General features: G+C 57.4%; 1 protein-coding gene across 1 annotated transcript in view; it reads left to right on the top strand.

The window, feature by feature from the left end:
• TRPM8 (transient receptor potential cation channel subfamily M member 8) overlaps window positions 1–25,757 on the top strand; it is a 54,240-nt gene extending 28,483 nt beyond the window's left edge. The window contains exons 15-24 of the mRNA XM_028510382.2: window positions 827–939; window positions 1,345–1,561; window positions 3,547–3,638; window positions 5,481–5,622; window positions 6,681–6,852; window positions 8,753–8,930; window positions 13,616–13,806; window positions 21,664–21,763; window positions 22,814–22,847; window positions 25,688–25,757. Coding sequence (XP_028366183.1) covers window positions 827–939; window positions 1,345–1,561; window positions 3,547–3,638; window positions 5,481–5,622; window positions 6,681–6,852; window positions 8,753–8,930; window positions 13,616–13,806; window positions 21,664–21,763; window positions 22,814–22,847; window positions 25,688–25,738 — 1,290 coding nt within the window. The 3' untranslated portion in view covers window positions 25,739–25,757. The remainder of the gene's footprint in view (window positions 1–826; window positions 940–1,344; window positions 1,562–3,546; window positions 3,639–5,480; window positions 5,623–6,680; window positions 6,853–8,752; window positions 8,931–13,615; window positions 13,807–21,663; window positions 21,764–22,813; window positions 22,848–25,687) is intronic.
• The last annotated feature ends 495 nt before the right edge of the window (window positions 25,758–26,252 follow it).

The following is a 26,252-nucleotide window of genomic DNA, read 5'->3' as shown; positions in this document are numbered from 1 at the left end:
CCGGGCCTGGTTCCACGGGCCCCTGGGCCTTGGTTCCTCACCTGCAAAGTGGGCACAGGTCGGGTGACAGGCAAGGGGTGCAGTGAGGGCTCCATGCGGTGATGAGCAGAAGGGGCTGGCCCTCTGTCAGCAGTGGCTGTCATCATAGTGTTCTCATCCCTAGCGATGACAGTGGAAAGACTGGCACAAAACGGAGAAAGCCAGCAGGGAGCTTCTCTGTGCTGAGTTACTGCAGGTGCGCCCAGGTGTCTCAGGTCGCTGCGGGGGCATGTTCCTCCCCAGATCCCCATGGGAGGGGCCTGGGTGTGCATGTGGGGTCTGGAAGAGACAGACGGTCCACCATGTGTCTGCCCCACACAGGCTCACGTTCACCTCCACAGTGCACGTCCAGGTGACCCTCACGGCGTGGTGCTGATGAGGGGTCGGGAGCTCAGACAGGTTCTGGAACATTCTCTGGCTCACACTGCTAGCAAGTAGCAGGACCGGGGTTTGAGTCCATGTCCATCATCTGTTTTATGGGCTATACCGTGCAGCCAATAATTAGCACCGAGTTTGTGAAAACGATCACTGGGGACCGCAGCTACGCTGGAGTGAGTGGCAGCAGCCGTGAAGCACATCTCACCGGAGAGGGCCCCAGTAAGGGGAGCGCTGAGAGTCAGACAGAATTTCCAATCGTCCCAGGCCCTTGGAGTCCGGGCGACTCATGCAGACGGAGAGGAACCTGGCTTCCTCTGGGGAGGTGCGAGGGCCGGGAGCAGAGGTTCGCGCGCCACCCTGCACGTCGCTGCGTTAATGCGGGCCGTGTGCTTGGTCTCTGTCCCTGCAGAATTTCCTCTCCAAGCAGTGGTACGGGGAGATCTCCCGGGACACCAAGAACTGGAAGATTATCCTGTGTCTGTTTCTCATCCCCTTGGCCGGCTGCGGCTTTGTATCCTTTAGGTAGGAAACTAGGGCATATCAGCGTGTGTGTGTGTGTGTGTGCATGCGAGTACAGGTGTGTGCAGGTATGCATGTGTGTGCATGCATGTGCTCCTGTGCACAGGGCGAAGGCCTGGAACTTGGGGTGTTTGCCCCGCTGCCTGCTATTAGGTCTGGGATCCTCTCTGGCTCCCCTGGGTTCAATTCCAATCAGGCGGCCCTGTCCCCACTTCCGTGGGCAGAACTCGGATTTGCTAACCACAAAATGCCAAGGGCTGACCTTTGGCTGGTCAGTGTCCCAACACAGTCGGACGCCCCGCCCCAGCCGTGGGGCCGGGTCCACCTGTGTGTGTCCAGAGGGAGGGCCGTCGCCCGCGCCTCGGCGTTCATTGGCCGGGACGGTGAGGACGCTCTCGCCCCGTCCAGGAAGAAGCCGGGTGACAAGCCCAGGTCGGTGCTGTGGCACTACGTGGCCTTCTTCACGTCCCCCTTCGTGGTGTTCTCCTGGAACGTGGTCTTCTACATCGCCTTCCTGCTGCTCTTCGCCTACGTGCTGCTCATGGACTTCCACCCGGTGCCGCGGCCGCCCGAGCTGGTCCTCTACGTGCTGGTCTTCGTCCTGTTCTGCGACGAAGTGAGGCAGGTAGGGCGGCCGTCCCTCTGTCCCACCCGCCCTCCCGCCCTCCCTGGGCGCTGTCCTCCTTGCACCCCGGGGCGCGGAGGCTGCTCCTGAAGTCCCCGCGTCGTGGTTTTCCCGGACACCTGTTCTCGTGAGGGGGAAGCCCACCTACTGTCAGCATCTTGGCGCCCCTCTCGGCAGCCGGCTCTCCCTTTGGTCTCTAACTCGCGTTCACACAGGAGCAGCAGTTCCTCAGCCTCCTGAGCGGGCTCAGAGAGCACCTTGACCTTGGGCTGTGAACCCGCCCCCTCATCAGGAGGTGACAGGGCGAATGGCAGGGGGTGGGAGGGCCTCCCAGCTCAGCACATCGGCGTGTGGCGGTGACCGTGTTGGAAGGTCGTAGAAGCCCCTGTGGATTTCAGCGAGTTTGTGTGAATTATTCACGGTGCTCCCCTGAAGTTTCTTGGGATCTGCATTTTTTTTCTTTTTTGCGTCCTTTCTCCACGCCGTGGCCGGTGCTCAGCTCCTAATGGTTGACGCGTGAGGTTCAGCGCTGAAGGGCGGTGCCGTCCCTGAACCACCAGAAAACGGGGCCCAGGAAACCCTGCCGGGCTCGGCGGTTTTCAGATTACGAGAACCGCTGGGGCTCTCGCGTCCCGCATCCCTTCGGAGCCCAGACCCAGCGTCACACCCGCTCGACACGCGTGGCCTCAGAGCTCGCAGCTCACCAGACACTGCGTCCGGTGCCGCGGGTGTTTGGAGGGAGGAACGGCACAGGTCTCGGGCTCACTGAGTCGCTGCCTGGGAGAGGGGTCTTACGTCGGTTTCCACGCCCGTGTCAGCTCTGACTGCATCTGTTCCCCCCACAGCTTTGTCCAAGTGCCGCTGCTCCTTCCTTTCGGAAGCTGCATGGGCAGTTGCCACTCGGCCATGTCTCGGATTAAGGCGAGGGTGCAGGTTCAGGGTTCGGGTTTGGCAGGAGGGTTAGGAGCCTGGTCCGCAGGGCAGCCCTGCCCTTTGAGCAGAACACAGCCTGGAAGAGCCTTGTCATGCCGGGAGCCCGACACTCGGGGGCGCTGTTTCTCTACGTGTCTGCAGGCTCCTGCGTGCTGCGAATCCTCGGTCTGGCTGGGGCCCTCTGACAATTCTGCCGGCCGGGTGCAGCCCTGACGAACCTCACTCACACTTGTTAGAGCAACGCAAACCCAGGATGTTACTGTTTCTTAGATTGTGTCCGGGTATCAAAAAACATGCTCTTTATGTATTCCCACGTCTCCGGGACCAGGAGCAGACGTTGGTCTGCTAAACAGGAATTTTAAACCAAGGCGGACAGTAAGCTCAAAAATCGTCGTTAAAGAACTCCTCTTGGGCCCACTGAATAGGTGGTGGGTGGTTATTTAAAATAAGTTCCGCCCCCTCTCTGTGGAGAGCACTGTGCGACCTTGGGGCCCCTTGACCCCCCAGATCTAGACAGATGTGCAGAAATAGGGTCCTGGCACTTTATGGAAACAGCCCATCTCTGGCCTTACGTCCAGAAAAGAGGCCTCTTTTCGGTTTTCTTTTCTGAATGTTTTCTCACTGCAGGGGTGCTCCGAGCCCCAGGGTGGATCTACTGAGGGGTTCTCTCGTCAGGCAGGCCGGCCGGCTGCTGGGGGGCTCGTGTGCACGGGCTGAGCCTGGCTGCACCACGGTACCTCGTGGTCTGGGGACCCCACGGTCTGTCCCCACAGGGCTGTCCTTGCTCTCTGCGGGCTCAGCAGGACGGAGACATGAGTCACCGCTGTTGACTTGGTCAGCCACCCGTGTGTGAGGGACAGAACAGCCAGCGTACACCCCACTTCCCAGGCCCCCCCCACCCCCAAGCAGCATGAGGCATGTGTCCGGGCTCACCGGGCCCATCACGGGCTCCGGAAGGATCCAGAAAAACACGCGCCGACGGGAGCAGACCTGGGGGCGGCCGGCGTTGCCACGCGGCTGACGCCCTCTCCCCGCCCCTTTCCACGCTGCAGTGGTACATGAACGGGGTCGGCTACTTCACCAACCTGTGGAACGTGCTGGACACGCTCGGCCTCTTCTACTTCATCGCGGGGATCGCGTTTCGGTAAGGGGTGCCCACAGCGTCCCCCCGCGTTGGGTGGTTTGGGCTTCTCCCCGAGGAAAAGGTGAAGGAAAGGTCTCTGACGTTCAAGGCCAAGAGAAGCCTGTCCCCAACCCCCCCCCTCCCCCATCAGAGGCTTTTACCGAAGAAGCCCGCTGTCTCTGCAGCTTGGAGACGCAGCCAGCCGGCGTGCCCTTGTCCCTCCCTCCCTCCCTCCCCCCCCCCCCCCCCCCCCGCCCCGGTGATCTGGGACGGCAGAGCTGCCCTTCACGGCTTCTCACCCGTGCTCGCAGACCTTGGGGAGAGGTGGTTGGGAACTGGGGAGAGCAGAGAACGAAGAGGAAGTTCAAGACCGCACGGTGTTTTCATTCCGGGCCATACAAGCCTCAGAAGGGCCCTCAGCTTCAGTTTGAGGGCTGGTCACGGAGCCTGCTCCCTCGTGACAAGCACATTTCCAGTCTAAAAGCGATCTCATGAGAAAAGCCAGTCTAGAGTGACGGTCAAGGGCAACAAGCATTGCGCAGGCCTCAGGGTGGGGGGAACTGGGGTCCGGCGGCTCACGCTGCCTGTGCCCGCGCCCCTCCGGGCCTGCCTTCCCCACCTACGAGGGGGCCCCCAACGCCTGGAGTGTGTCTATGGAAATCATGTGTTCATTCTTCCATGTTTACACGTCAGTCACCTTCAGAGTTCTCTCCATCCGACGCAATGCACCCGTCGAGATGTTTTTTCCACTGCTCCGAACAGTTTTTGAACTTGTCGGTTTTGGTGGCTTCTGGCATTTTTTGTTTCACCTCTTCCACATTGGCGGAACGTTTCCTTCTGAGGACATTTTTCATCCATGGAAACAAACAAGTCTCTCGGGGCGAGATAGGGTGGATAGGGAGGGGGGGGCATGGGGGTCACGCCATTTTTGGTCAAAAACTGCTGAACGCTCAGCGCGGTGTGGGCAGGGGCACTTGTAAATCACCCATCGTGAAGGGGGCAAACACACAGAAAAAGTCTTCAAAAAAAAATTCACTGAAACCAAACACAGCCTCTCACAACAACGCCAGCTGGCCCACTGATAGAGACGGGTTGCTAGAACATGCACCCAAGGAAGGGAGCCTGTCCTACAAGGGGCCCGCCCTCCGGAAGATAACTCCAGTTTTGGGGTTCCCGCCTGTAGCTCCCAGGCAGAGCTCAGGGTTCCTTGTGAGCAGCGCACAGACGTCCCTCTGCAGAGAAGCCTGCCGCTCCGCGTGCGCACCCCCCCCCCCCAGTGGGCGCTCCCCCCGCAATTTCAAGGGCGTAAAAATTCAATTTCCTCCTCCAGTAACCTCCTTTCCTGCTCGGGTTAAGGGCCCAGCATCGGAATCCCAGTTGGTTGGAGGTGATTTCTAGAGCATCCCAGTTAAGAAAGTACAGGTGGTTTCCAATTCACACCTCAGCAGGTGGTTGGCTCATGACCTGCTCTGGTGGGAATGAGGTAAGTTCCATTGGGGGGGGCCTGGGCTGGGGCGGGGGGTGGGGCGAGTCAGCGAAGCCCCAGGAGCCAGGAAGGTGGCGATGATGTCATGGGGTCCGACAACAGTCTTGGAGGATGGAGGGTGGAAGTGGCCAGAACCTCTGCAAACTGTTTTCTGTGACACTCTGGCCTGTGCTGCCCCCCTCCCGCTCCCCCCGAGCGCAGAAGACGGTGGCCTTTGGCCTTCAGCGACGGAGGGTGGGTGGCGTGCAAGGCCTGCTTCCGCTCACGCTCAGACACCTGACTCTCGGCTGTTTCTTCACCTTTGGTCATTTAAAGAAAATAAAACTTTGAAATGTCCTGTCAGCGTCTCACAAGTGCTGCGCCCCTTCTTTCCACAGGCTCCACCCCTCTAACAAAACCTCGCTGTATTCGGGACGAGTCATTTTCTGCCTGGATTACATTATATTCACGCTGAGGCTGGTCCACATCTTCACTGTCAGCAGGAACCTGGGGCCCAAGATCATAATGCTGCAGAGGATGGTGAGCACGGGGAAGAGCCTCGGGGTCGACTTCCCTGCCACACCCGGAGTTCTCTCGGGGTCGATAGGAGGGTCCTCTGCAAGGGTGACCGCTGCAGTTCCCGTCAGTGAGGTTGGCTCGCCCTGTGCGCTGGCAGGTGGGACCCCTCCCAGGCTGAAACTGAACTTGAAGTGACCGCGGGGAGCAAACAGCATAACCCAGTGCATTGCTCCTGAAGTACTGACTCAGGTTTGACACGGCACCAAGTGCCTTCCTGTGAGTCCTGACAGTGCACGGAGAGCAGTGGCAGGACGGGGACTCCTGCGCCCATTTCACAGATGGGGAGAGTGGGTCCTGGGAGGTCACGGTGTTTGGGGACGGGCGGGGAGCGAGAGCCCAGTGCGGGCTGGGGCAGCACTCTCACAGCCGTGCAGTGTAGGCGGAGGGGGAGCACCCTTGGCCCCTCCCACCGCGCAGCTGCGAGAGAACCCCCCACGGGCGACGTGGCTCTGCCCAGCTTGTTTTCCAGATGCCCCGGATCTCTCCTGCCTCTGCCTGTAAGTCAGATGGGCGTTTGGACGGGCTCTCCTCCGGAGCTTCCTTTCCAGCGCTGGGGCGCTCTGAGGCTGTGGTTTTTATTCAAAGCATATCTGAGGCCTCACATCACCGTGAAGTCATGTTATGGGTGCAGAAAAATCTCAAAAAAAAAAAATGAAAGCGTGCAATTCTTGTTTAATAAGGATGGCTTTGATTTTTCTCCAAAACACAACGAAGGGAGTAATTTGGGGGTTCAAAGGGTGTGGAGGTCCCTCCTTTGCTCTCAGGCTGGTCCTTTGTCCAGAAAGCTCCTATCGCGGAGCTGGTCTGGTGACCCAACTGACACGCATCAGTCGGCTTTAATTCTGGAAAGTAGAGTCCCCAGATCCAAAGGTGAGGATGGCCGTGTTTTTAGACGAGAGAGTGAACGCTGGGCGGCTTAGCGTCCGAGGGCCGCGGAGTCTCTGCTCTCTCCGCGGTCAGCGGAGTGGGCCCGCGCCCTGGCACCACCCCGACTCAGTGCCGGCGTCTCCCCTTGACAGCTGATCGACGTGTTCTTCTTCCTGTTCCTCTTCGCCGTGTGGATGATGGCCTTCGGCGTGGCCAGGCAGGGCATCCTGCGGCATAACGAGCATCGCTGGAGGTGGATATTCCGCTCGGTCATCTACGAGCCCTACCTGGCCATGTTCGGCCAGGTGCCCAGCGACGTGGACGGTGAGCCCGGCGCGGCCTGGGCGGGGGGACAGCTGGGCAGAGGCTGTGGCTTCCAGATCCAGCCTCGGGGCTGTCTCGGAAGCACGTGGCCTGAGTTGGGCCGCCCCCAGGGAGGGAACCACTAACCCTGGAAAGCTCTATTTGCTCCTGAACAGAATTTTGTGTCCGCCTTGCCAGCGTGTGCCCACCATTTCTGCCTGTTGTTTTTAAACTTTAAAAAAAATAGCAGTTCTCATATATTCAGCTGCAGTGTGGCTGTTGAGAGCAACAACCCTTGTGAGTTCAGAAATGGGTGTTGAGAGTTGTGCTCTCTGATATAACTGGGCGCCCACTTACTTAAAGACGAGCAATACTGAGAAGTTTGCATTGGAACCTGGAAGTTAAACCTCCAACATCCTCCCGCTGCCAGCTGTCGTTTGGACGCAGGCTCCTGGTGGCACTGATGGCGTGGCCCGCCACTCCCAGGTCACGTCAGGGGAGGGTGCGGCACGTGCAGGCTGGCGTGAGCCACGGTGAGCTAAGGCCTCTCTGTGATGCCCACAGTCGCCTGGGCTTGTCGCATCCCCTTCTGCCGTGGAAGAATCACCCTGGAGCTTCCTTTGCCCCGGCGGCCGGGTTCCCCAGAACCCTGCTGGTCTCTCCCTCACCCCGGAGCCCTCAGGCTGTCTCCTGCCTTCTCCTGCTGAGCCTCTTTCCAGACCCGAGAAGCAGCTGTCTTTCCACTCAGTCACGCACAGGCACCCTGTTGTCATTGCCCCCATCCGCCCACTGTGCTCGCCTTCTCAGTGAGCGCGATTGGTCCTCGGGAGAGCCCCGCATGTGGTTCAGTTCCCCCTAGGGGCGGCCGCTCACAGTCACCTAAAGGGCAAGTGGCTCAGCGGGGCGCCCTGGGAAGTCACTCACCTTCTCCGTGTCTCTCCATTACTGCAAAATCAGCACAGCCCCACCCTCCCGGCAGGGTGGGGCACCCCTCAGCGTCCCCTACTCGCACGCAGACAAGGCCCCCAGCCCAGGGTGACTCTCAGAGGGCCAGGCGCTTGGGCCACTGCCGTCCCTGCGTGTCTCAGCGTGTCCCAACCAAAGCTCTCCCTCCTCCGCTCCAGATTCGGACTTCCTCCAAGGCCCCCGTTCTAGGGTCTGTTGCCGCCGTTCACACGGTTGTGCACATCAGTGTCCTGTCCTAGACGCCCCTTGGGACTTCATCCCCTGTGTCCCATTCACCAGCTAGTGTTGATTTTCCGCTGTCTTTGAGATCCAGTCACGTTTACCTTCCCCACCGCCGCCACCGAGCCGCCCTCATCACCTGCCTGCTTGGATCTCAGTGGCACCCGTCCCTCCGCCCTGCCCCGCCCCACCCAACCCCATTCCCTCGGGGTCCTTGTCCCCTGTGCCACAGCCGGCGTGATGCTCTGATGAATCTGTCCTGCGTCATTCCTCCGCGTACGGCGGACTGATGGCTGCTCTAGGTGTCCAGTGGGCAGAGGGGAGACCTGCCCCCAGGGGGCGCTGTTCCGGGGAGCTGCCTCCGCTCCGCCCGCAGAGCCCGCGTGCGCGTCCTTCCTCTCGCTTCTCACGTGGCTGAGCCTTTGGACTTGGGGGGTTGCCTCTCTGCCCATCCAAACAGGCGGGCAGCTCCCCCAGGGCCAGGACTGCGTCCGCCTCGCCCTTCCTTGTACCTCCTGTCCTCGCGGAGTCCCCGGCTCCCACTAGCTGCTCAATAAACACTCATTGGATGGGTGAACGTGTGACTCTTAAGGCTTCACCCTGGGTGGATAAAGCGCCTTAGAACAGTGTCCGACACACCAAGCAGTCGCCGTTGTGTGTCCCCCCGGGGTGGCCCGGCACTGCCCCTGCAGGGGTCCTCAGGCAGGCTCTCGGTTGCTCCCCCCCCCCCCTTCAGGTACCACCTACGACTTTGCGCACTGCACGTTCACGGGGAACGAGTCCAAGCCGCTGTGCGTGGAGCTGGACGAGCACAACCTGCCGCGCTTCCCCGAGTGGATCACCATCCCGCTGGTGTGCATCTACATGTTGTCCACCAACATCCTGCTGGTGAACCTGCTGGTCGCCATGTTCGGGTGCGTGCTGGGCCAGCGCGCGCCCGTCCCTGCGGGGGGTGGGGCGTGGGGGCGGGGCTGGAGGGACCTGGAGCAGAGCCCCGGAGGGCACCCTGGGGGAGCTTCCCCGAAAGCTTTGGGGGGGGGGGGGAGAGGTGATCTGAAATGGGCGGGGCCTCAAAGGATCTATATTAAAAATACAACGCGTCCCTTTGAGCTGTGCCGGAAGTTAACTTGACACCGGAGACCGGACCACCCTCCGGTGCATCCAGACTCTGGGTGTTTAACACCCGTTTCGTAACGTCCCCGAGTGCGGTGAGGTCAGTCTGACCTTGCCTCCAACGTTCTTGTTTTCCACGGAACGCAGGGGTCCTAGGAGTCTAGGGCTCAAAGGGCTCGGCCTTGGTGTACTTGCTGCTTTAAGGTTTTCAGTTTGAATCCAAATAGGAAGAGTCAGGTGAGTGCCTCCCCTTTGGGGCTCGTGTCTCCCGAGGCTGAGGGAGAGCATGAGCGGTGGTCTGAGATATGTTCCTTGCCGTGGGCAGTTCTTCTTGCCACATTTGGAAAATCGTGGTTTTCGTGTCCCCTCGCCCTCCTCAGGAGCATTTCAGAGTCCCAGGTGGTGGTTTCAGCGGGCACACCTTTGTTTTGTGCTGTGCCATCAGGGCAGGTAGTCATTTGGAGTACGTGAATCCCGGCACAGGCAGGCAGGCGCTTTGGCAACAGAATGCAACTTGAAAAGTATCTGTGAAACTTCGAGGTGGAAGGAAGAGAAACCCTTGGATGGGGCCGGGGGCGGGGCACGTGCCTCTGGGGATGTCGCCCGTCAGAGGGGCTGGGCAGCGAGCGGTCACCGGGCTTTTCCGGGTGCAGAGAGGTCCTCACGCTGCAGCCTCGGGGACGTTCCTGACCGGTCACTGCTCTGCTGAGACTTGTGAAAGGGTTTCAGTCTTTCCCACGGCGTCCGGAGCCTGGCAGGGGTGGGGGTGTTGGGGAAGTGCTGGTGGAGACGTGGGAGATTAAGGTGGTCTGGGGAGGATGCACAGCGAGGATGGTGGGCAGGGCTCGGGTACTGGGATACAGAGAGCCTTTTATGTCGTGTGGTGGGTTTGCACATTTTCCTGGAGGTAGATTTCTCGGGTTGTGATACAGGCCTGTGGCACCCCCTTGGCTGTGTCGCTCTGACGGCAGTAAATGAAATGGAGTCAGCGCTTCGAGAAATCAGTGCGGCGAGACCTCTGCTTGTTGCTTCCTGGTGGCTTTGAACCTGCTTTTTTTTTGATGCTGCAGAACGGGAGGGGGCCCAGGATGCGGGGAACACACTGACCTGCCCGCAGGGACACTGGGAGGGTGCAGAGAAGTCAGCGCCGCAGGGTCACGGGCAGGGCTGGCTGGGGACAGCCTGCGGGTGGGCAGGGAGTAGCAGCAGGCGGCAAGCGCCTGGAATCTGAGGACTCCAGGAGGGGTTCACCTGATTGAATCCTAGCCCCCGAGTGTCTCGTATCTCAGTTTATTCTCAATTCTGCCGTGGCTCCGGCACCTACTTTTCCTTTGTGAATTTTCTGCAGACTTTTCATTCTGGTCTGTTGATCAAGCTTTCTATTTTGGTTTTTACTACCAAATGGCTTTAATTGCTGCCTAAAAACATAGCGTTTTAACATCTGCTGTACAAGCCTCCTCATTCTTCTTATTCAAACTTTCCTGGCTCGTCTCGTGTGTTTAATCATAGGAGGTGCCTCGGCCTCATCTTCTGAAATCCTTTCCCTTCCTTTTTCAGAAAAAAACATTTGTGAATTTTATGATGATGATGTTAACTTTGTAGGAACATTTAGGGGAAGCTGGCGCTTTAAGAAAATCTCACCATCCAGAAAAAATGGTGTGACTCCCCATTTGTTCGCTCATGTGCAGTTTCTCAGTGAAGTTTTATGGTTTCGTTCATATGAACCTGGCGGATTTTTGTTACATATTTTCTAGCCATTTTTGTTGTGAATGAGATATTTTTTCTAATATAAACATTTTTCAATAACCACTTTTTTGATGTGTAGGAAGGCTATTAAAGTTTTGCTCATTTATTTTGGAATAAGTCTCCTTACTGAATTCTTTTTATTCTCTTTTTTTTTAGTCATGTCATGGGAGTTTCCTCCTATTTCTTATTTATTAAGCTCTTTTCTTCTTCTTTTTCCCCCTAATCAGAAATGGATGTTGGACGTTGCCAGAAGGCTCTCCAGCAACTATTGAAATACTATTTTTCCTTTTGATCTATGCCGGGTTATGAAAATGATGAATTATATAAATGTTCTCACTGTTCAGTCACCCCCTGTTCATCCTTTCCACATCCTGCTGCATCTCATTTAAGCGCAGCTAGCTGAATCCTAAACATTTGTTATCTCTTGGTAACATTTTCAAGGTCAGCGAATTTCTGGAAGCTTGTCTCTCTGCGGGGGGCCCCCGCTTCCCCCTCCCCTCCTGCTCCCAGGAGGGTGCTCACGTGGCCCTAGGTGACTGAGCTGTTATTGCCGCCAATCTCCCGCCAGCCAGCAGGGGAGCTGAGGACACCAGCTGTCACAGGAGACGCAGAGCAGGGACCAGAGCAGGACCTCTCTCGGGGAAGAGACTTGGACGGTTCTTGGTTGGCAGGGAGACCGAGGGGCATGGGGGTTGGTTGGGGTGGGCGGCAGCCCAGGTGGAGAGGTGGCCTCCGAGCTGCTCCGGGTGTCGGGCTTGCTGAGGAGGGCGCGTGGGCCAGATGGTGAGGAAGCGACTCCTTGACGGAAAGTGAAAGCAGTGTCTAAAGAGCATAAACATTGCTTCAGCAGCGCTCAATTTCAGCCAGAACCCTCCTGTCGCTTTGGCTCAGTCGGGAACTGACTTGAGAGATGAAGAACCTTCTGGAAGCTGCTGCAGTGTGGGAAGGTGGACCTCCGTGTGTAAACAAACCTCACACCACCCATCTGGAAATGTGCTATTTATGCAAAGCGGCTTTTGGGTATTAATGTCCAGTCATCGGCCAGCTCACCCTCACCCCCCCTGGGACATGGAAGAGGGTATGTACGTTCACCCAGGAGAGGAACGTGGCTCTCTGGACCCACCCCGCCCCCTGCCCCCCACCCTGGGGAGCAGAGGGAAGCTCTTTGCAGGCAGCTGGGTCTTCCTGAGGAGCCAAGGACACAGTGGTGCGAGGCAGACGGCTTCAAAGTGGTGAATCGCACCAATGTGAAACCTTTTTTACGGCCTTGGCCTGGATCCATTCTGGACCAGGGATGGATGATTTTTTTGTCTAAGGTCCAGTGAGGGCCTTCACTTTGGTCAGATGTGATTTACGTAGTGAGGTTACATTGTCAGTACGAGTTTGAGCCTAATTGTCAGATAGGTCGGCCTGGAAAAAGTCCATTGTTAACATAAGGAGAACAGTTTGCGTGACATCGACATCAATGTAACCCGGCAGCCAAGGAGAGTGGACGGGAATGCACATGTGTGAACAATGATGACATCACCGTACTAGTCAGTGGGGGCGGTAAATACCATTGAGTGAGCGTGTGCACTGTGTGGCCGTCACATTCAAAATGACTGGGCAAGTAGAGCGATGAATCTGCATCAGATTTTGCATTAAGCCTGAACAATCCTCTGCAGAAACTATTCAGATGGTTCAGAAGGCTGCGGCGATGGGCAACTGGTGATTGGCAGCCTCATCACAACAGTGCCCCCGCTCATGCATCACATCTCATGCAGAGTGTTTTGACAAAACATCAAATCACCCAGGTAACTCAGCCCTGCTACAGCCCAGATGTGGTGCCCTTTGACTTCTGGCTTTTCCCAAAACTCAAATCACCTTTGAGAGGGAAGAGATTTCAGACCATCCATGAGATTCAGAAAAATACAACAGGGCAGCTGATGGCGATTGGGAGAACTGAGTGAGGTCCCAAGGTGCCTACTTTGAAAGGGACTGAGGTGTCATTGTCCTGTGTACAATGTTTCTTGTATCTTGTATCTTCTTCAATACATGTCTCTGTTTTTCATAGTACATGGTTGGATACCTTCTGGGCAGACCTCGTATGTGTTTTCCCAAAATAAAAAAAATAGCTATGAAGATAATTTTTCATGGCTGCCTAACATAATTATATTAAGCGTAACGTGTGAAGCATGTGGTTAGTGCTGACCCTTTGGGGTCAGCACTTTGGGGTCGACCCTTCTGTTGTGCGGTGGCAAACGGCCCTGTGTGTGTGCCTGCTCACACACTGTGTGTTGTCAGTACCTTCTTAGTCTTGGGGGAAGTTTCCAGAAGAAAAGTCACTGGGTGGGAGGGATGAACCTTTTTAAGGCCCTTGGCAAACAGGAGGGCATGTTATTCCCCAGAGAGTCAGTCCCTTGGGCCTCTTGGTATCTGACTTCCTAATAGACTAAGAAAAAACAGACTCCTTGAAAAGTCTCGAGATAAAAAAAGTTTAGAGTTTTGACATAGTTTTTTTTTGTGATTGAAAAGAAAAATGCAAAACAAAAACCACAAACCAGAAACCATTCCAACCCCTCTTGAAACGGAGTGCCCAGCCCCGTGCTGAGCGGTTCTGGCCCCGCTGGTGGTCCCGTCCGGACCTGAACCATCGTCAGGGTCGGAGCTTAAAACCCCCAGCGCGGCGCTGGCGGTGCAACGACGGGCGGGCGGGCGCGGGGAGCCCGGGCCTGACCCTGTCTCCCGCTTGCGCCCGCAGCTACACCGTGGGCACCGTGCAGGAGAACAACGACCAGGTCTGGAAGTTCCAGAGGTACTTCCTGGTGCAGGAGTACTGCAGCCGCCTCAACATCCCCTTCCCCTTCGTGGTCTTCGCCTACTTCTACATGGCGGCGAAGAGCTGCTTCCGCGCCTGCTGCCAGGAGGGGCCCGGCGAGCCCTCGGCCTGCTGTGAGTGCGTGCGCGTGCGCGGGGGTGGGGGCGGGGGCGAATTCCGGGGCGCGGGCTCGCTCAGCTGCCGACTGCCCACGCCTGTCTGTCTGTCCGTAAAGCTTGGGCACCGGGCCAGCCGCGGAATTAATCACCGTATTTTGCCATGTGTAATGCGCACGTTTTTGCCCAAACTTTTAAGGGAAAAGTAAGGGTGCGCGTTACACGTGGGTACTACTGATTCCATATCGATATAAGTGTTTTTAATTCTGTTATTTATACTTATGCGTTAAAAGCGTAGCTCTAGAAAGCAGTGAATGAATATCCTTATGCAAAACAATATCCTGGGATATGATCATCGGCTTCATTTCTAGATGTAAATAAATTACTAATTGCAGTTAAACAATTAAAACAAGAGATTTTTTTTTGCCCCTGAAAGTTTGGGCCGAAAATGTGGGTGCGCAGTGTACACAGCAAAATACGGTCCTCAGGAGGAGGAGGAGAGGGAGACCTGGGTCCGTCCGCGGGGGCGGCCCTGTTTGGTGGGGTAACTGCGGGACGGACGCACGGACCCACGGACGCAATGATGTGAATAGGATGTTGATTGAGCGTGACTTACGGGATGTTGTCACACGTGGCTTTGCCTCGGCCGCCCTTGGCCGCTCTGAAGTTTATTCTCCGGGAGGCCTTGGCCTTCACCCCGGCAGGGCGCTCGCCTTTTCCGGCCGCCCCGATGGAATTAGAAAGCCGGCAATGACTTGACTCGGTAAACCAGGGTCACCTTAGACATTAGGAGGTACAGCCCAGTGTGTTCACCCGCCCATGTGTTGCCAGTCGGGGGGGGGGTTCCCCCCCCACGGCTCGCCTTCTCTCAGCTGGGGGAGGTGTCAGGAACGGGGGCCGTTGGCTTGTCCCCGTCTTTGTGACTCCCTCTCCCCCACCCAGCGCTGCTGCTGCTGACCCTCTGCCTGGGGGGGGGGGGGAGGGTGAGGGGCAGACAGTCCTTCGGAGAGACGGGGGCCTTGCCCGAGGCTGGCTCCGTGCCCTCTGGCCTGGCACGGGGTGATGCGTGGGTGATGGTGGGCCCTTCAGCCGTTGCCCGGCCGGCCTGTCACTGCAGACCCCTGTGGGCAGCGCTTTCTCTGGAGGCTGCTCCCCCGAGCCTCTGGTTTCCAGGGGCCCGTTCAGCCCATGCTCCCTGTGGGGGACCCACCTCCTTCTGGAAGGCAGCGGTCATCATGTCGGCAGTCCAGTCTGTCCTCTGTCTCGTGTGGTCACCCCCTCGGGGCTGCGGGCGGGTCTCCCCCCAGGCCCTTCTCCTTTGGCCTGCTCCGGGGGCCAGGGTCTCTCACCCTCGATTCCTGGTTGCACCCTGGCCACCGACTCCTTGGGCTGCAGGGAGCACTCGTCTAGCTCTCCTGGCCACATGGGGCTGGGTCCTCTCCATACCTGGCCCCAGAGCCTCAAAGCCGTCCGTCTCCCCGGTCTGCAGACACGTGTCAGCCATGTTGACGCAGGAGGAGGAGAGGGCTCTTTTTGTGCATTGGAGGTCAGGAGACAAAGGAAGAGATGGGGCCGGCCCATTCTCCCGGCCCTCTGACCTCCTACTTGGGCCAGGCGATGCATCTCGGGGGGGCGTGGGGCTGTGGGGTAGGGGAGGGGGCCAGTGGCAGGGCCACTGCCCCATTGGGCACAGCACCAGGAACCATGTGCTCAGGGCCCACGAAAATCTTCCACGTTCTCTTAAAAATCAGGAGAAACTAATGAACTTCTAGTCCACAGAAAACATGTTGGAATATATTTTGTCTTTATACTCATTCAGTCACAATGTATTTTAATAGACATTGTTTTAATCCAGGAAGGGGCGCGTAAGGGCAGAAGTGAGAGGGACTAAGGTGACCCACGGGGGCCCGTTCGCTCAGAGCTTCCCCGTCTTAACAGTTCTGCACCCCCGACACCAGGTAGGGGACCAACTCGTCCCAGGTCGCCAGGGACTGTCCCGATTGTGAAACTGTAAGTCCGGCATCCCAGGACCCCGATCACCGCCAGGGGCTGCTGGTCACCCTCTGGGGCCACTGAAGTCAGAACGGGGCCGGCGTGCTGCCGGAGGATGTCAGCCAGTGGTTCGGGCTGGCCCTGGCCCCGGTGCCCGCAGGGTCTGCATTCGCGCCCCCAGTGGGGGAAGCAGAGAAGGGCCGCGTTGGGTCTCCGAGCAGATGGGTCGTAGGTGATTGTCTGGCAAACCACCCCGAAGCCCGGCGGCCTGAAACAGCCAGAGCCTCTCTGCTCATGGTCCTGCGGGTTCCCCCCGGTCAGGGCTCGCCTGCTGAGAGGGCTGGTCTTGGCCGCCCGCTGCGTCCGTCACTGGGCAGGTGGGCCGTGGGCTGGCTGGGCCTGATGGCCACGTGCACTCGCATGTGTGTGGGGAGCCTCCCCGTGCCCCAGCTCACGCTCCCTACATGGGGTCTGGGTTCCCCCATCAAGCCGAGGCTGCCTCGTCTCATGACATCATTTCTGTTGCATTCTATTGGTCAGGGGACATCACGGGCCTGCCCAGATGGCTGGATGCGTGGGTCCCCGGGAGGGCCTCCTCACCCGGCACTGGCCGGTCCAGGGAAAGCGAGCTCATCTCTGCCCACTCCACCCGCCGCTCCCAGCTTGTGGGGGCTGTGTTGGGGGGCCGCCCGCTCGGGGCTTCTTTCCCGCTCGCTCACCTGCCACAGTCACTGGACTTGACACGCTGGAAATGAAAGCGCTTCGCTACCCAGTCCGTTCTGAGCAGCCCAGAATGACCTGTGACGCCTTGGACGATTGCAAATAGAATCTCCCACACGTAGGCTGACCCTGCGGACGCAGCCGACCCCGTTGGCTGGGCCTGTCGGAGCCTCCCCGAGCTTAGGGAAGCGAAGGCAGACCTTTAAGAAATAACTTCGTCGTGTTTCTCCGTTCTGAGCGGAGTCCGCTTTGCCAGTCTCCCACAGCGGATGCACCTCACGAGTAATCGGAAGATCCGCTATGTTCTCCCCGCTGGAAAAGCGCCTTTGCCGAGCCCTTGCTCCCTGAGCCGTGTCTGTGATGGGTGCGGGTGCGAGGGAGATGCGCCAGCATGCTTCCAGAACGTGACCTTTAGCAACCTGGGACAGAAAAGGGTGCCTCCATGTGTGTGGATTATTCACTTAGTCTCATCACCAAAAACCAAAGAGCTTTAACTGAGAAGTGTGGGAAGCACTCGTTTCACGGAACGTGTAGGGCACCAGGAGAGCCACACTGTGGACGCCTAAGCCCCAGGCTAGAGTGAATCAGGGGAGACTTCCTGGAAGAAGGGGCTATTTAAGTGGAGACCCAGAGGATGAGCTGGAAGTTAGCCAGGCAGAGAAAGGGGCACAGGCTGGGAGGGGCCGCCGAGCGAGGCGTGGTGAGGAAGAGGAGGAAGTCAGGGCCGTCAGGTGAGAGAGGAGAGGCGTCCCTGGAGCCGAGGGCTGCCGGGGGACTGATGAAAGGCCCTGGGCCGTGTCCCACTGACAGGTGCGAGCTCCACTCAGTCCCCCTGCCTCCTGTCCCCAGCCCACCATGTCGCAAGGTGTCGTCCTAAATCCCAGGGGAAGGGAAAATGTAAATGGAGGACACGAGAGCGCAAGGAACGGTGACACAAGTCCCAAAGCGCACATCACAGTAGTGCGCCCCTCTGCTGAATGGACTTGTCTCCCTCAACTGGAAGTGAACCACGACGCTCCCAGATCAAGGTGACACCCTGCAGATGCTGACACCCCTTCTCGTGCCTTGGCAAGGAGCAGTCCCTTTGGAGTTTGGGGGAAGGTCTGGAAATTCCCCCCCCACTGGAGAAGTAATGGTAAAAAAAAAGTCTCTGTTACAGGGGGAAAAGTACAGGGTCTGGCACACATAACACCTCATTTTTACTGCATAACAATCTTTTACTACAAACTCGTAAGCCTGTAGTTCGGTAACGTAACAACAGCACACTCATGCACACCATGTGACGTTTTAGGTGACGTCACATGGTTGTTCACATGGCTGTCCGTCTCCTGTGAGACACTCACGTCCGGACCAACCACGCTCAGTGGCGCTGCCTCCGCCGGCCCCTGCGGGTGTGCAGGGCGGTTTGGGAAGAGGGTGACCCGGGCAGAACCCAGCACAGCTCACTGGGGGTTTACGGGCGGGCTGTGCCCGTCTCCATGTGGGTTTTGCAGGGCGAGGTGGGGATCTTCTGCTTTGCTCGGGCCTCGCGCCCACTGCTCCCAGGTGCTGGGTGGCCCCGGGGCCGCTGGGGGCGGGTGGGCGTCTCCCTCTGGGCTTCTCTCTGTCGTAGCCGGTGAGACGGCCCCCGGCCGCCCTGCGGGGGTTCACGTTTCACACCGGGAGGGTCATTCCCGTCACGTCAGTGGAGCCCACACATTGAGATGATTCGGGAAGCAAAAGATGGATTTTACTAACCTAAACAATTAAGAAAATTTTAACGTGCTAAGATACATCATTATATTTTGTGTGTGTGGAGTTCCTTAACTGCCTAGAAACAGAGGCAAGACGCTCACGAACGTGACCTTCCTTACTGGCCACCACCCACTTGCGTGCTGTCCTGGGACCTCGATGCCCCGGAGTCGGGCTTTCAGGATGCAAACGTGCCGGCGACGCCCAACTTCATGTCACGGGTTCAAGACTCCTTGTCGCCTGTTCCAACAGTGTCACTTCAAGACATAAGTGTCCCCTTTGGGACATCATTAGACCTCACAGCTATGTCACTGCCTTTCCTGATGAAGAGAGGTGTGGTGACAGTTTGGATGAGTTGTGAGAACCGCTGTGACCGTCTTTCTGCCCATCGTCACACTGTAGAGGGGAGTCATTTCAGGCCGAGGGAACGGACAGTCTGTACGTCAGGGGCGGGGATGGGAGGTGCGGGTCTGGAGTCTGTACTGCAGGACGCTGCCCGAAGGCCAGAGGCACGTGAGGACGGGCCCCAGACGTGGCTCTGGCTGCTGTCCCAAAGCCACATCACGGAGGACAAGTGTCTACGAGACGTGGGGGAAGGTGCAGGGGGCCACCGAGGCCTTCAGATTTGGAGGTGAACGCAAAGCAAATTTAAGGACATGAATTGCCAACCAGAGACTCTGACAACAAGTTCTGTATTATTTTTTTGTCCTGAGTCGTTCCAGAGAAAACACAAACACAGTGAAAAGGTGCAGGGAGGAAGACCGGACTCCGTGCAGATGGAAGACGAAGCCCAACAAGCAGCTTATCTGGGAGGAAGATGAGCAGCCGAGGGAAGTGGTGACCGTCTCTCCACGGTGGGACTTGGGTGGGGGTGGGCAACTGGGGGCTGTGGGCGGGGAAGACCCACTCTCCAGGGAGGCGCGTGCCCAGTCCGGGGTCACCGGAGCCTGGATACTCCGTGTGTGCACGTGACGACAAGCCAGCCCTCTGGGGTCCACTGCGGCGGGAAAGGCAGGACAACCTGCATCGCGTTTCCTCAAGGCTTCATGGCTAAGCGCAATGGGAACAGAAAGATGGAAACAACCCCCACCATTTGGCCAGCAATGGGTGGAAGCCTCAGCTGGAGGAAGCCGACAGGAAGTCGCAGGAAGTGACCCACCGGGCCTGTGAGCCTGTGAGCCTGCGTGTGTCTCCCTCCTGCTGCGGTCTTACAGGTGGAGAGACAGACTCTCGTGAGCCCTGGACATCCGCCCTCCGCACGGGCCCTCACTCTCAGGAAGGAATCGGGAGCAGAGTGGGAGACCACCGAAGGATGGGATCCTTCCCCGCTCCCCCAGCGGCGGTGACGGCAGGAGGGCAGGAGCGGGGAGCCCGGGGCCGGGGCTCACCACACACTAGTCGAGCACCGCGCAGGGTCCTCCTGGGAGACTCTGGTTGCAGAAGCTGCAGCACCGCGGTCGCCACAGCCTCCCCCCGGTGACCCACGCCCTGACTTCACTTCGCCTTTGCCTCTGGTGATGGGGAATTTGAGCTGGAAATTGCTCTTCTCTGGAGAGAGATGCAAGGGTTTTCAAATCACTTTCAGAAAAGATAGGATCCAGACTTCTGTTGTTGGTGACACCCTCAAGCAGCAAAAAAAAGGATGCTACCCAGTGATTCTGTTTTTATAAAAGATGAGAAAGTAATTCATATTTATCAATAGGACATTGGAAAAACACAAGAAAGCACAAATAAGGAAGAGCACAGGCAAACGTAACCACCACCCACGGATAAATACCCACATGCTGGCACTTACTCTCTGATTCCCGTGTGGTTGCATAATTGATCTGTGCATGCACATCATAATTGGCTTTGTTCATTTAACTAGTAATACATCGCAACCATTTTCCAAGTCCACAAATACCAATCTGCATGACAGTTTTTAACTGGAATATTCCAGCGTCTCAGTGTACCACAATTAATTTTACCAACCTCTTGTGGTTAAATGTGTAGAGTTTTCAGCTCCTTTGTTATCATGTAGTACTACGATACACAGTTCTACGTGCTAATTTTTGAGCACATCCTCCGAGCTGTTTCCAGAAGAGACGACTGTAGGCCAAGAGGATGTGTACGTTTCAGTCTTCTGATTTTGTCTGGCCCCCTGCGGTCGCCGTCCCCCGCGGCTGTGACGGGTGACAGGTTTCCCAGCACACGGCAAGCCTGTTCGCCTGCATCGTTGCCGACGCAGGAGGTAGCTGTTACGGCAGAACCTGCTGCTTTCCGGTTTGGCTGGTGGAAGTGCTACGTCGTCCCTTCCACCAGCATTTCCTCGACTAAGGGGGGCGGTTTTCCCCGGCCGTTTGCCGTTCCTGCTCTCCGCCGTCTGTGCCCAGGACGGCCTGGCCCCTGCCGCGCTCCGCCTGGGCCTGTGTGTGCATTTCAACGACCGGAAGAGACATCGGAAACGGCGCTGCCCGGGAAAATACACCAGAAAGGCATTCGGTTAGGAGTTATTTTCTAAAGTGAATGACCACCATTTAAAAATACATCTGAAAAAATATAAAAAAATGGGAAAAATGAAGAAAAGAAATAAATCTGTGCTTGCTATAATAGGATTGGCTTTGAACCTGCCCCCTGCTTTTTGGCTGTCTTTGACGGCCAATCCATTCTTTGGAAATCCAGGAAGATGATCTAACTCTCCCTGAACTCTACCGTGTCCAGGACAAATCCTTAAGTGAAAACTAGATGCATTTGGTCCGAGGGGACACCTGCAGGGACACGTGAGGATGGCCGTCCCAGGTCCGAAACCCAGGTGAGCTGTCGCTCCGTTCTCTCGCCTGCTGGACCCCCAAAAGGTGAGGGGCCACAGGGAGCTGAATGAGCCCCTTGCTGGACCGCGCCCCAGGCCCCCCTGTGCAGCACATCCCGGGCACCCCTGGAGGAAAAGGGGAGACAGGATTTTCCTGGAGGTCCAAGCCCAGACGCTCCATCTCTGGGGGATGGGGGGCGATGGCAGGCCTCCTGTGCCGAAGTCGCTGTTCCGTCAGGTCGGGGGTGGGCAACCCTTCGACGGCATGGTTAGGGCAGCAGGGTTATGCGGTCACGACAGGAGAGGAGCACCGTGAAACGAGAATCAAAGTCAGTAGTGACGTGGTTGTGCTGAGTCGCAAAACACAGAGGCAGGCTCCGGGCCGCTCGGGGTAGAACAAAGACCGCGTTCCCGTCTCACGCCGGCAGCGCCCCCTGCTGGTGGTACCGGCACGTCCCTTAGTGTCCGGTCTTTCTGCTGCTGTCACCCGTGAGCAGCAGCAGTCAGACCGGCCCGCGCTGGACCGATCGGATTCTCCCGGCCCTGGAATCACCACGTGCACAGTGGGCGTGGCTTCAGGAGTAAGGGGCGTGCGAAACGACGTGCGAACAACCTGTGTGTCTTTCTTTGTCTCGTTTCCCAAGGTTTCACGAACGAGGACAACGAGACTCTGGCGTGGGAGGGCGTCATGAAGGAAAACTACCTGGTCAAGGTCAACACGAAGGCCAGCGACGCCTCGGAGGAGTATGTCAGCCCTGGTTTCTGCTCTGCGAGGCGCCCCGCTGTGTTTCGGCCGGGGGGGGGGGGGGGGGGCTGGGCGAGCTCTGTGGGGAGGGGTCAGGGTGGGGAGCAGGAGCTCGGGCAGCAAACGTGGGCCCGCCCTTCGGGCAGGGTGCAGCCACCAGCCTGCGATCTGTTCCGCACCGACTTCAAGGCCCCCGGGGAGGCAGCGGTGTTTGGAGCCTGCAGGGCAGGGCCTCGGGGCCAGGTGACCGCAGTGCAGGTCCCCCTGCCGCGGCTGCAGAGGCAGACCCCTGGAGTCCCTCAGGGGACGGGCAGTGGGCCTCCCCTGGCAGGGGCCACCCGTGTGTGTCTCTGTGACGAGAGGAAGGGAAATCAGAAGCTGGAAAAGCCGTTTGGTTGACGTGTCAGACTGTCCCTGAGACTGTCCGGAACGCCCTTTACGGGTCCGTGGAGCTGTTCATGAACATCACGTAGGACTATATGGGCCCCCCAAGTGCATAGGTGGGCCCACGTGACGTTTATGCCGGGCCCCTGGGAGCGTGCCCTTCTTACCCTGTGGGTGACACCGATACTGGGCAGGGTCCCAGGTGCGAGAGCTCCAGACACCTCAGAATTCACTCCAACGGGAACGAGTAGAGAGAGGCACCGCGGACCCGCTGGTGAGCTTCGGCCCAACCACCGGGGAGCGGGGGGCTCGTGCTCTTTCCCTCCGAGTGACGAAGCAGACACCCCAAGCTTCCTCCACTTCTGGACTCTGAGACCCTGGTGTCGCGAGGGAGGGACGGGCCTTGCGGGGCCCCTCCCACCACCCCCTCAGCCAGTGGCTGCTGCATGCTGTACCTCTAACCCGGGTGAGAGTGGGATTCGTTCGTGGGGGGTTAGGAAGAACGCACGACAGGTAAATGCAGCAGACGTTGAGTTAGTTGGACGTGAAAATGATCTGTGTTTTGTTTTTTTAAAGACTGGAAAATGGAGTTTAATAATTCTCTCTCTCTCTCTCCCCCTCTCTCTCTCTCTCTCTCTCCCTCTCCCCCTCCTGCCCCCTTGAAGAATGAGGCATCGGTTTAGACAGCTGGATACAAAGGTACAGTCTTGTTTATAGTTTAAAAAATAATATTTTCATCTCTGTTATCTTAGAGCTTTCAACTGGAAGCCCGTGGTTACGGTCTAAAATTAAAGAAGTTCATTATTAAAAATTAGACCGTATCCAGCTTTCTCCGTTCACGGGGCAGGGCCTGGGTGCCGGGGCGGAACTGTTTCCGGGGTGATCAGCCCAGTGGGCATAGCCCTGAAGTCCCGTTTCTACGGTCTCCAAAGTCTTGTCTCTCTAACCGGGGATGGCCCCCCCGTCTTGTGGCTGCAGATGGTGGAAGATGCTGGCCATCACGGGAGCACCCAGAGAGGCCCGGGGCATGGTTTGGGGGTCTGGGAGCCGCTGTGCTCGGCTTTGGGGCCACTGGGAGCTGGCACCTATTACACTGCAGGGCGTGGCAGACACACGAATACTGACGGACGAAAACGCACCGAGCATTAGGTGTAGGGCGAGCAGACCTGGATCCTGCACGACGTCCCTTCCACCAGGGTCTGCTGAACAGAGCGGTCCCCGGCCAGCCCGGGGCCAGCTGGGGGGTGGGGGGAGCAGCATGTGCCTATGAGGAGAGAGGGTGTGGTGGTGCCCCTTTGGGGACACGCAACCCCGCCTCAGTGAGTCTTGTCACGGCCACTTTCGTCCTGCGGCTGTCCTCTTGCTGATTCCCAGCTGCGGGCCCGGGAAGACCCCTATGTTCGTGGGGTCGAGTGCCGCACACTCATGGTCACGCTGGACGTAGCTCGTGATCCTAGCGGCGGGAGGGAAGGGAAAACGCCAGACATGTTTAAAGATCAGAAACAGTTTGCAGACTATTAAGAAATAGTAGGAAAGGAGCAATAGGGCACCACGTTCTAAGACGATTTCTGCGAGACCCAGGCAATATGTAAGGTTTGCAAAACCTTACGTGATACAGTCACCTTTCCACGTTATACATTTACATTGAAACACGTGCTCGTACTGTCTGCTGCTTCTGGGCCTGGACCACGTAACACATAACATTCATGTGTTATGATACACAAATTTATGACTGGGGCCAGGCATCGGGCCCGGTGCGGTCATGGCAGGCGTGGCCCCTGGATTTCGGGAGGCCCCCCTGCTCAGCGGTTCGGGGGAGGAGCGTGTGCAGGCTGAACTGTGCAGGGTTGGGCGTGGGAGCGGGTTCCTCTGGGTGTCCCCAGGCCTTCCAGGTCGTCCGGTCGGGGGACCCGGGAGCTGGGGACGTGTTCGTCCGGGTGTTGTGTTTGGAGAGAAAATAGGCTCTGCCTGTTCCTGTGTGATGTGTCGCCCCTGGGCTCCCCGGGGTGGCCCTGCGGGGAGCTGGCGGGAAGTAAGACTGAGGGCTGGGCTGACACTGCCGGAGCCGCGCTCCGGTGCTGCCCTGGGTGCCTGCTGGGCATGTGCAGAGGCCGTTGGGAGCCCGGGGCACTGACTCCTAGGGCCCAGGGCGACCTCCCAACCAGTAATAGTCTGAGGAGGGGACACTGTCAGTGGAGACGGTGGGCCTGCACAGTGGGGGTCATGGCAGATGGGGGCTGAGGGGGCCACGCATCATGGAATCATACCGAAGGCTGTCTCCGTACATACGTGTGCAAGCCGGGGTCTCCGGGGACCCCCGAGAGTGGCTGCAGGTCCGGTCTCTTTCGCATGCCCCTGGCTGGGGAGCTCAGCCCCTTTGCTGGTTCCCGAGAGAAGCCCACCTCCGCCATCGTCCTGTAGGTCTGGGGGGACATTGGGCGGGTCCCAGGGAAGGCCCCAAGTTCACAGCACAGAGCCCGGGGGGGGTCACCCATGGGGTTTCACTACCCCCTTCTCGTCCTGCTCCTTGCTCCTCCCCCTGTTTGTTCCCCACTCTGTCCTCTACGTCTTTTCTCCTGAGCAACAAAAATAGACCTTCCGTCCGGAGAAAATGTAGGGGCCATCGCTTGTTTCGTGAGCAAGCTCTTGGAATCTCACTCCTACTTTAAGCAGCGCATCGGGGCCGCCGTCCCAGGAATTAGTGCACAGCACTGCCCGCGCCCAGAAATCGAAGGCATGCACAGCCCGCCTTCCGTCTGCAGGGGGCAGTCACTGCGCCTTGCTTATTGGGGGCAGGCTCCCATCCCGGGGGCTTCCTTTTGTTCTTTAAAAAAAGGAAGTTAAGGGAAGAGGTTATTGCTGAAAAGGAGCCCAAGGGAAGCACAGCTTTTTCCTGAGTGAGGGACACAGACAGTTAGAAACCAAGATGGAGAAACTGTGTTGTATCTGCAGCTTGGATCAAACGTACAGCCGTGGCGTGTGATTCTGAACGTGCTTCGTGCATCTTGCAAAATACACTTGTGAAACACGCATGTGTCAAAAATAATTTTGTTAGGCCTCTTACCTGCATTTCTCTACCACGAATACTGTTTTGTGGGGAGGGGAGACAGTTGGCAAAAACTTGATTTATTAATATTATATATTATTTTCATTAGCATTATTCTTCTATCAAAGCACAACTTTATTGTATTGTATCTCCTAATTTGTATTGGTATTTGTCACCTGGACCATCATTTCTAAATAGTATTTCTCTGTGTTGTGAAAATCTATTATTTCTACATAGGAATCGCTAGTAACGTGCATTTGAGTAAAGCTAATGCCGATTGATGGGGATGGTCCCCTGCTCGTGCTGTGATTCCAGAGGGAAGCAGGGGACGGGCCAACATGCCCTGTCACTCATTCTGTCCCATCCGGCACGCGCCGCACTTGCTGTCTGGTGCACGAGAACATTTGTGTTTCACGGGACAGCTGGAGCGCGATCCATTTACGCTTCCAAGTCGCCACACTGATCTTAAGACCAGTTCTTTCCCCCTCCCCAGCTCAACGATCTCAAGTGTCTTCTGAAGGAGATCGCCAATAAAATCAAATGAAACTCGTGGGCTGCGATGGAGAGAAATCTCGTCCCACAAGGTGAGTCGTTCCAATGGATTTTTTTTTTTTGCTCTGAAAATGTACATATTTTCAGACTGATTTCAAAATTGCAATATTATTCTCGGGTCTTCTATTTTCACATATTATCAGATTGGAAATAACCTGTGGTATAAAACACGTGAGCACTACTGGGTTGTGGGGAGGAGCAAGAGGAAGCCATGCCCCTGGTCACATGACTTTCTGCACCAACCTGGCTCCCAGCCCAGGGCCCGCCACAGCTGGCCGGAGGTCCCGCCTCCCTCTGGCTGTTCTAAAAGCGCTGGCAACCCGTGCAGCTGTGTCGGCAATAACTGAATCAAGGTCACACTGTCCCGAGGCTTCTTCTTTCTTTTGTCCTGAACTCTGTGTCCCCGCTGTCTTTACACATTAGTGCCTGAAAAACGTACCTCGTTCTCAGGACACATCGTGGACGCTTTTTGCTGCGGGACCGGGAAGTGCGTGCCCGCCTGCTTG

Source organism: Phyllostomus discolor, chromosome 4 (genome assembly GCF_004126475.2).
Source record: "Phyllostomus discolor isolate MPI-MPIP mPhyDis1 chromosome 4, mPhyDis1.pri.v3, whole genome shotgun sequence".
NCBI lineage: Eukaryota > Metazoa > Chordata > Mammalia > Chiroptera > Phyllostomidae > Phyllostomus > Phyllostomus discolor.
This window is presented reverse-complemented; position numbering and strand designations above follow the sequence as displayed.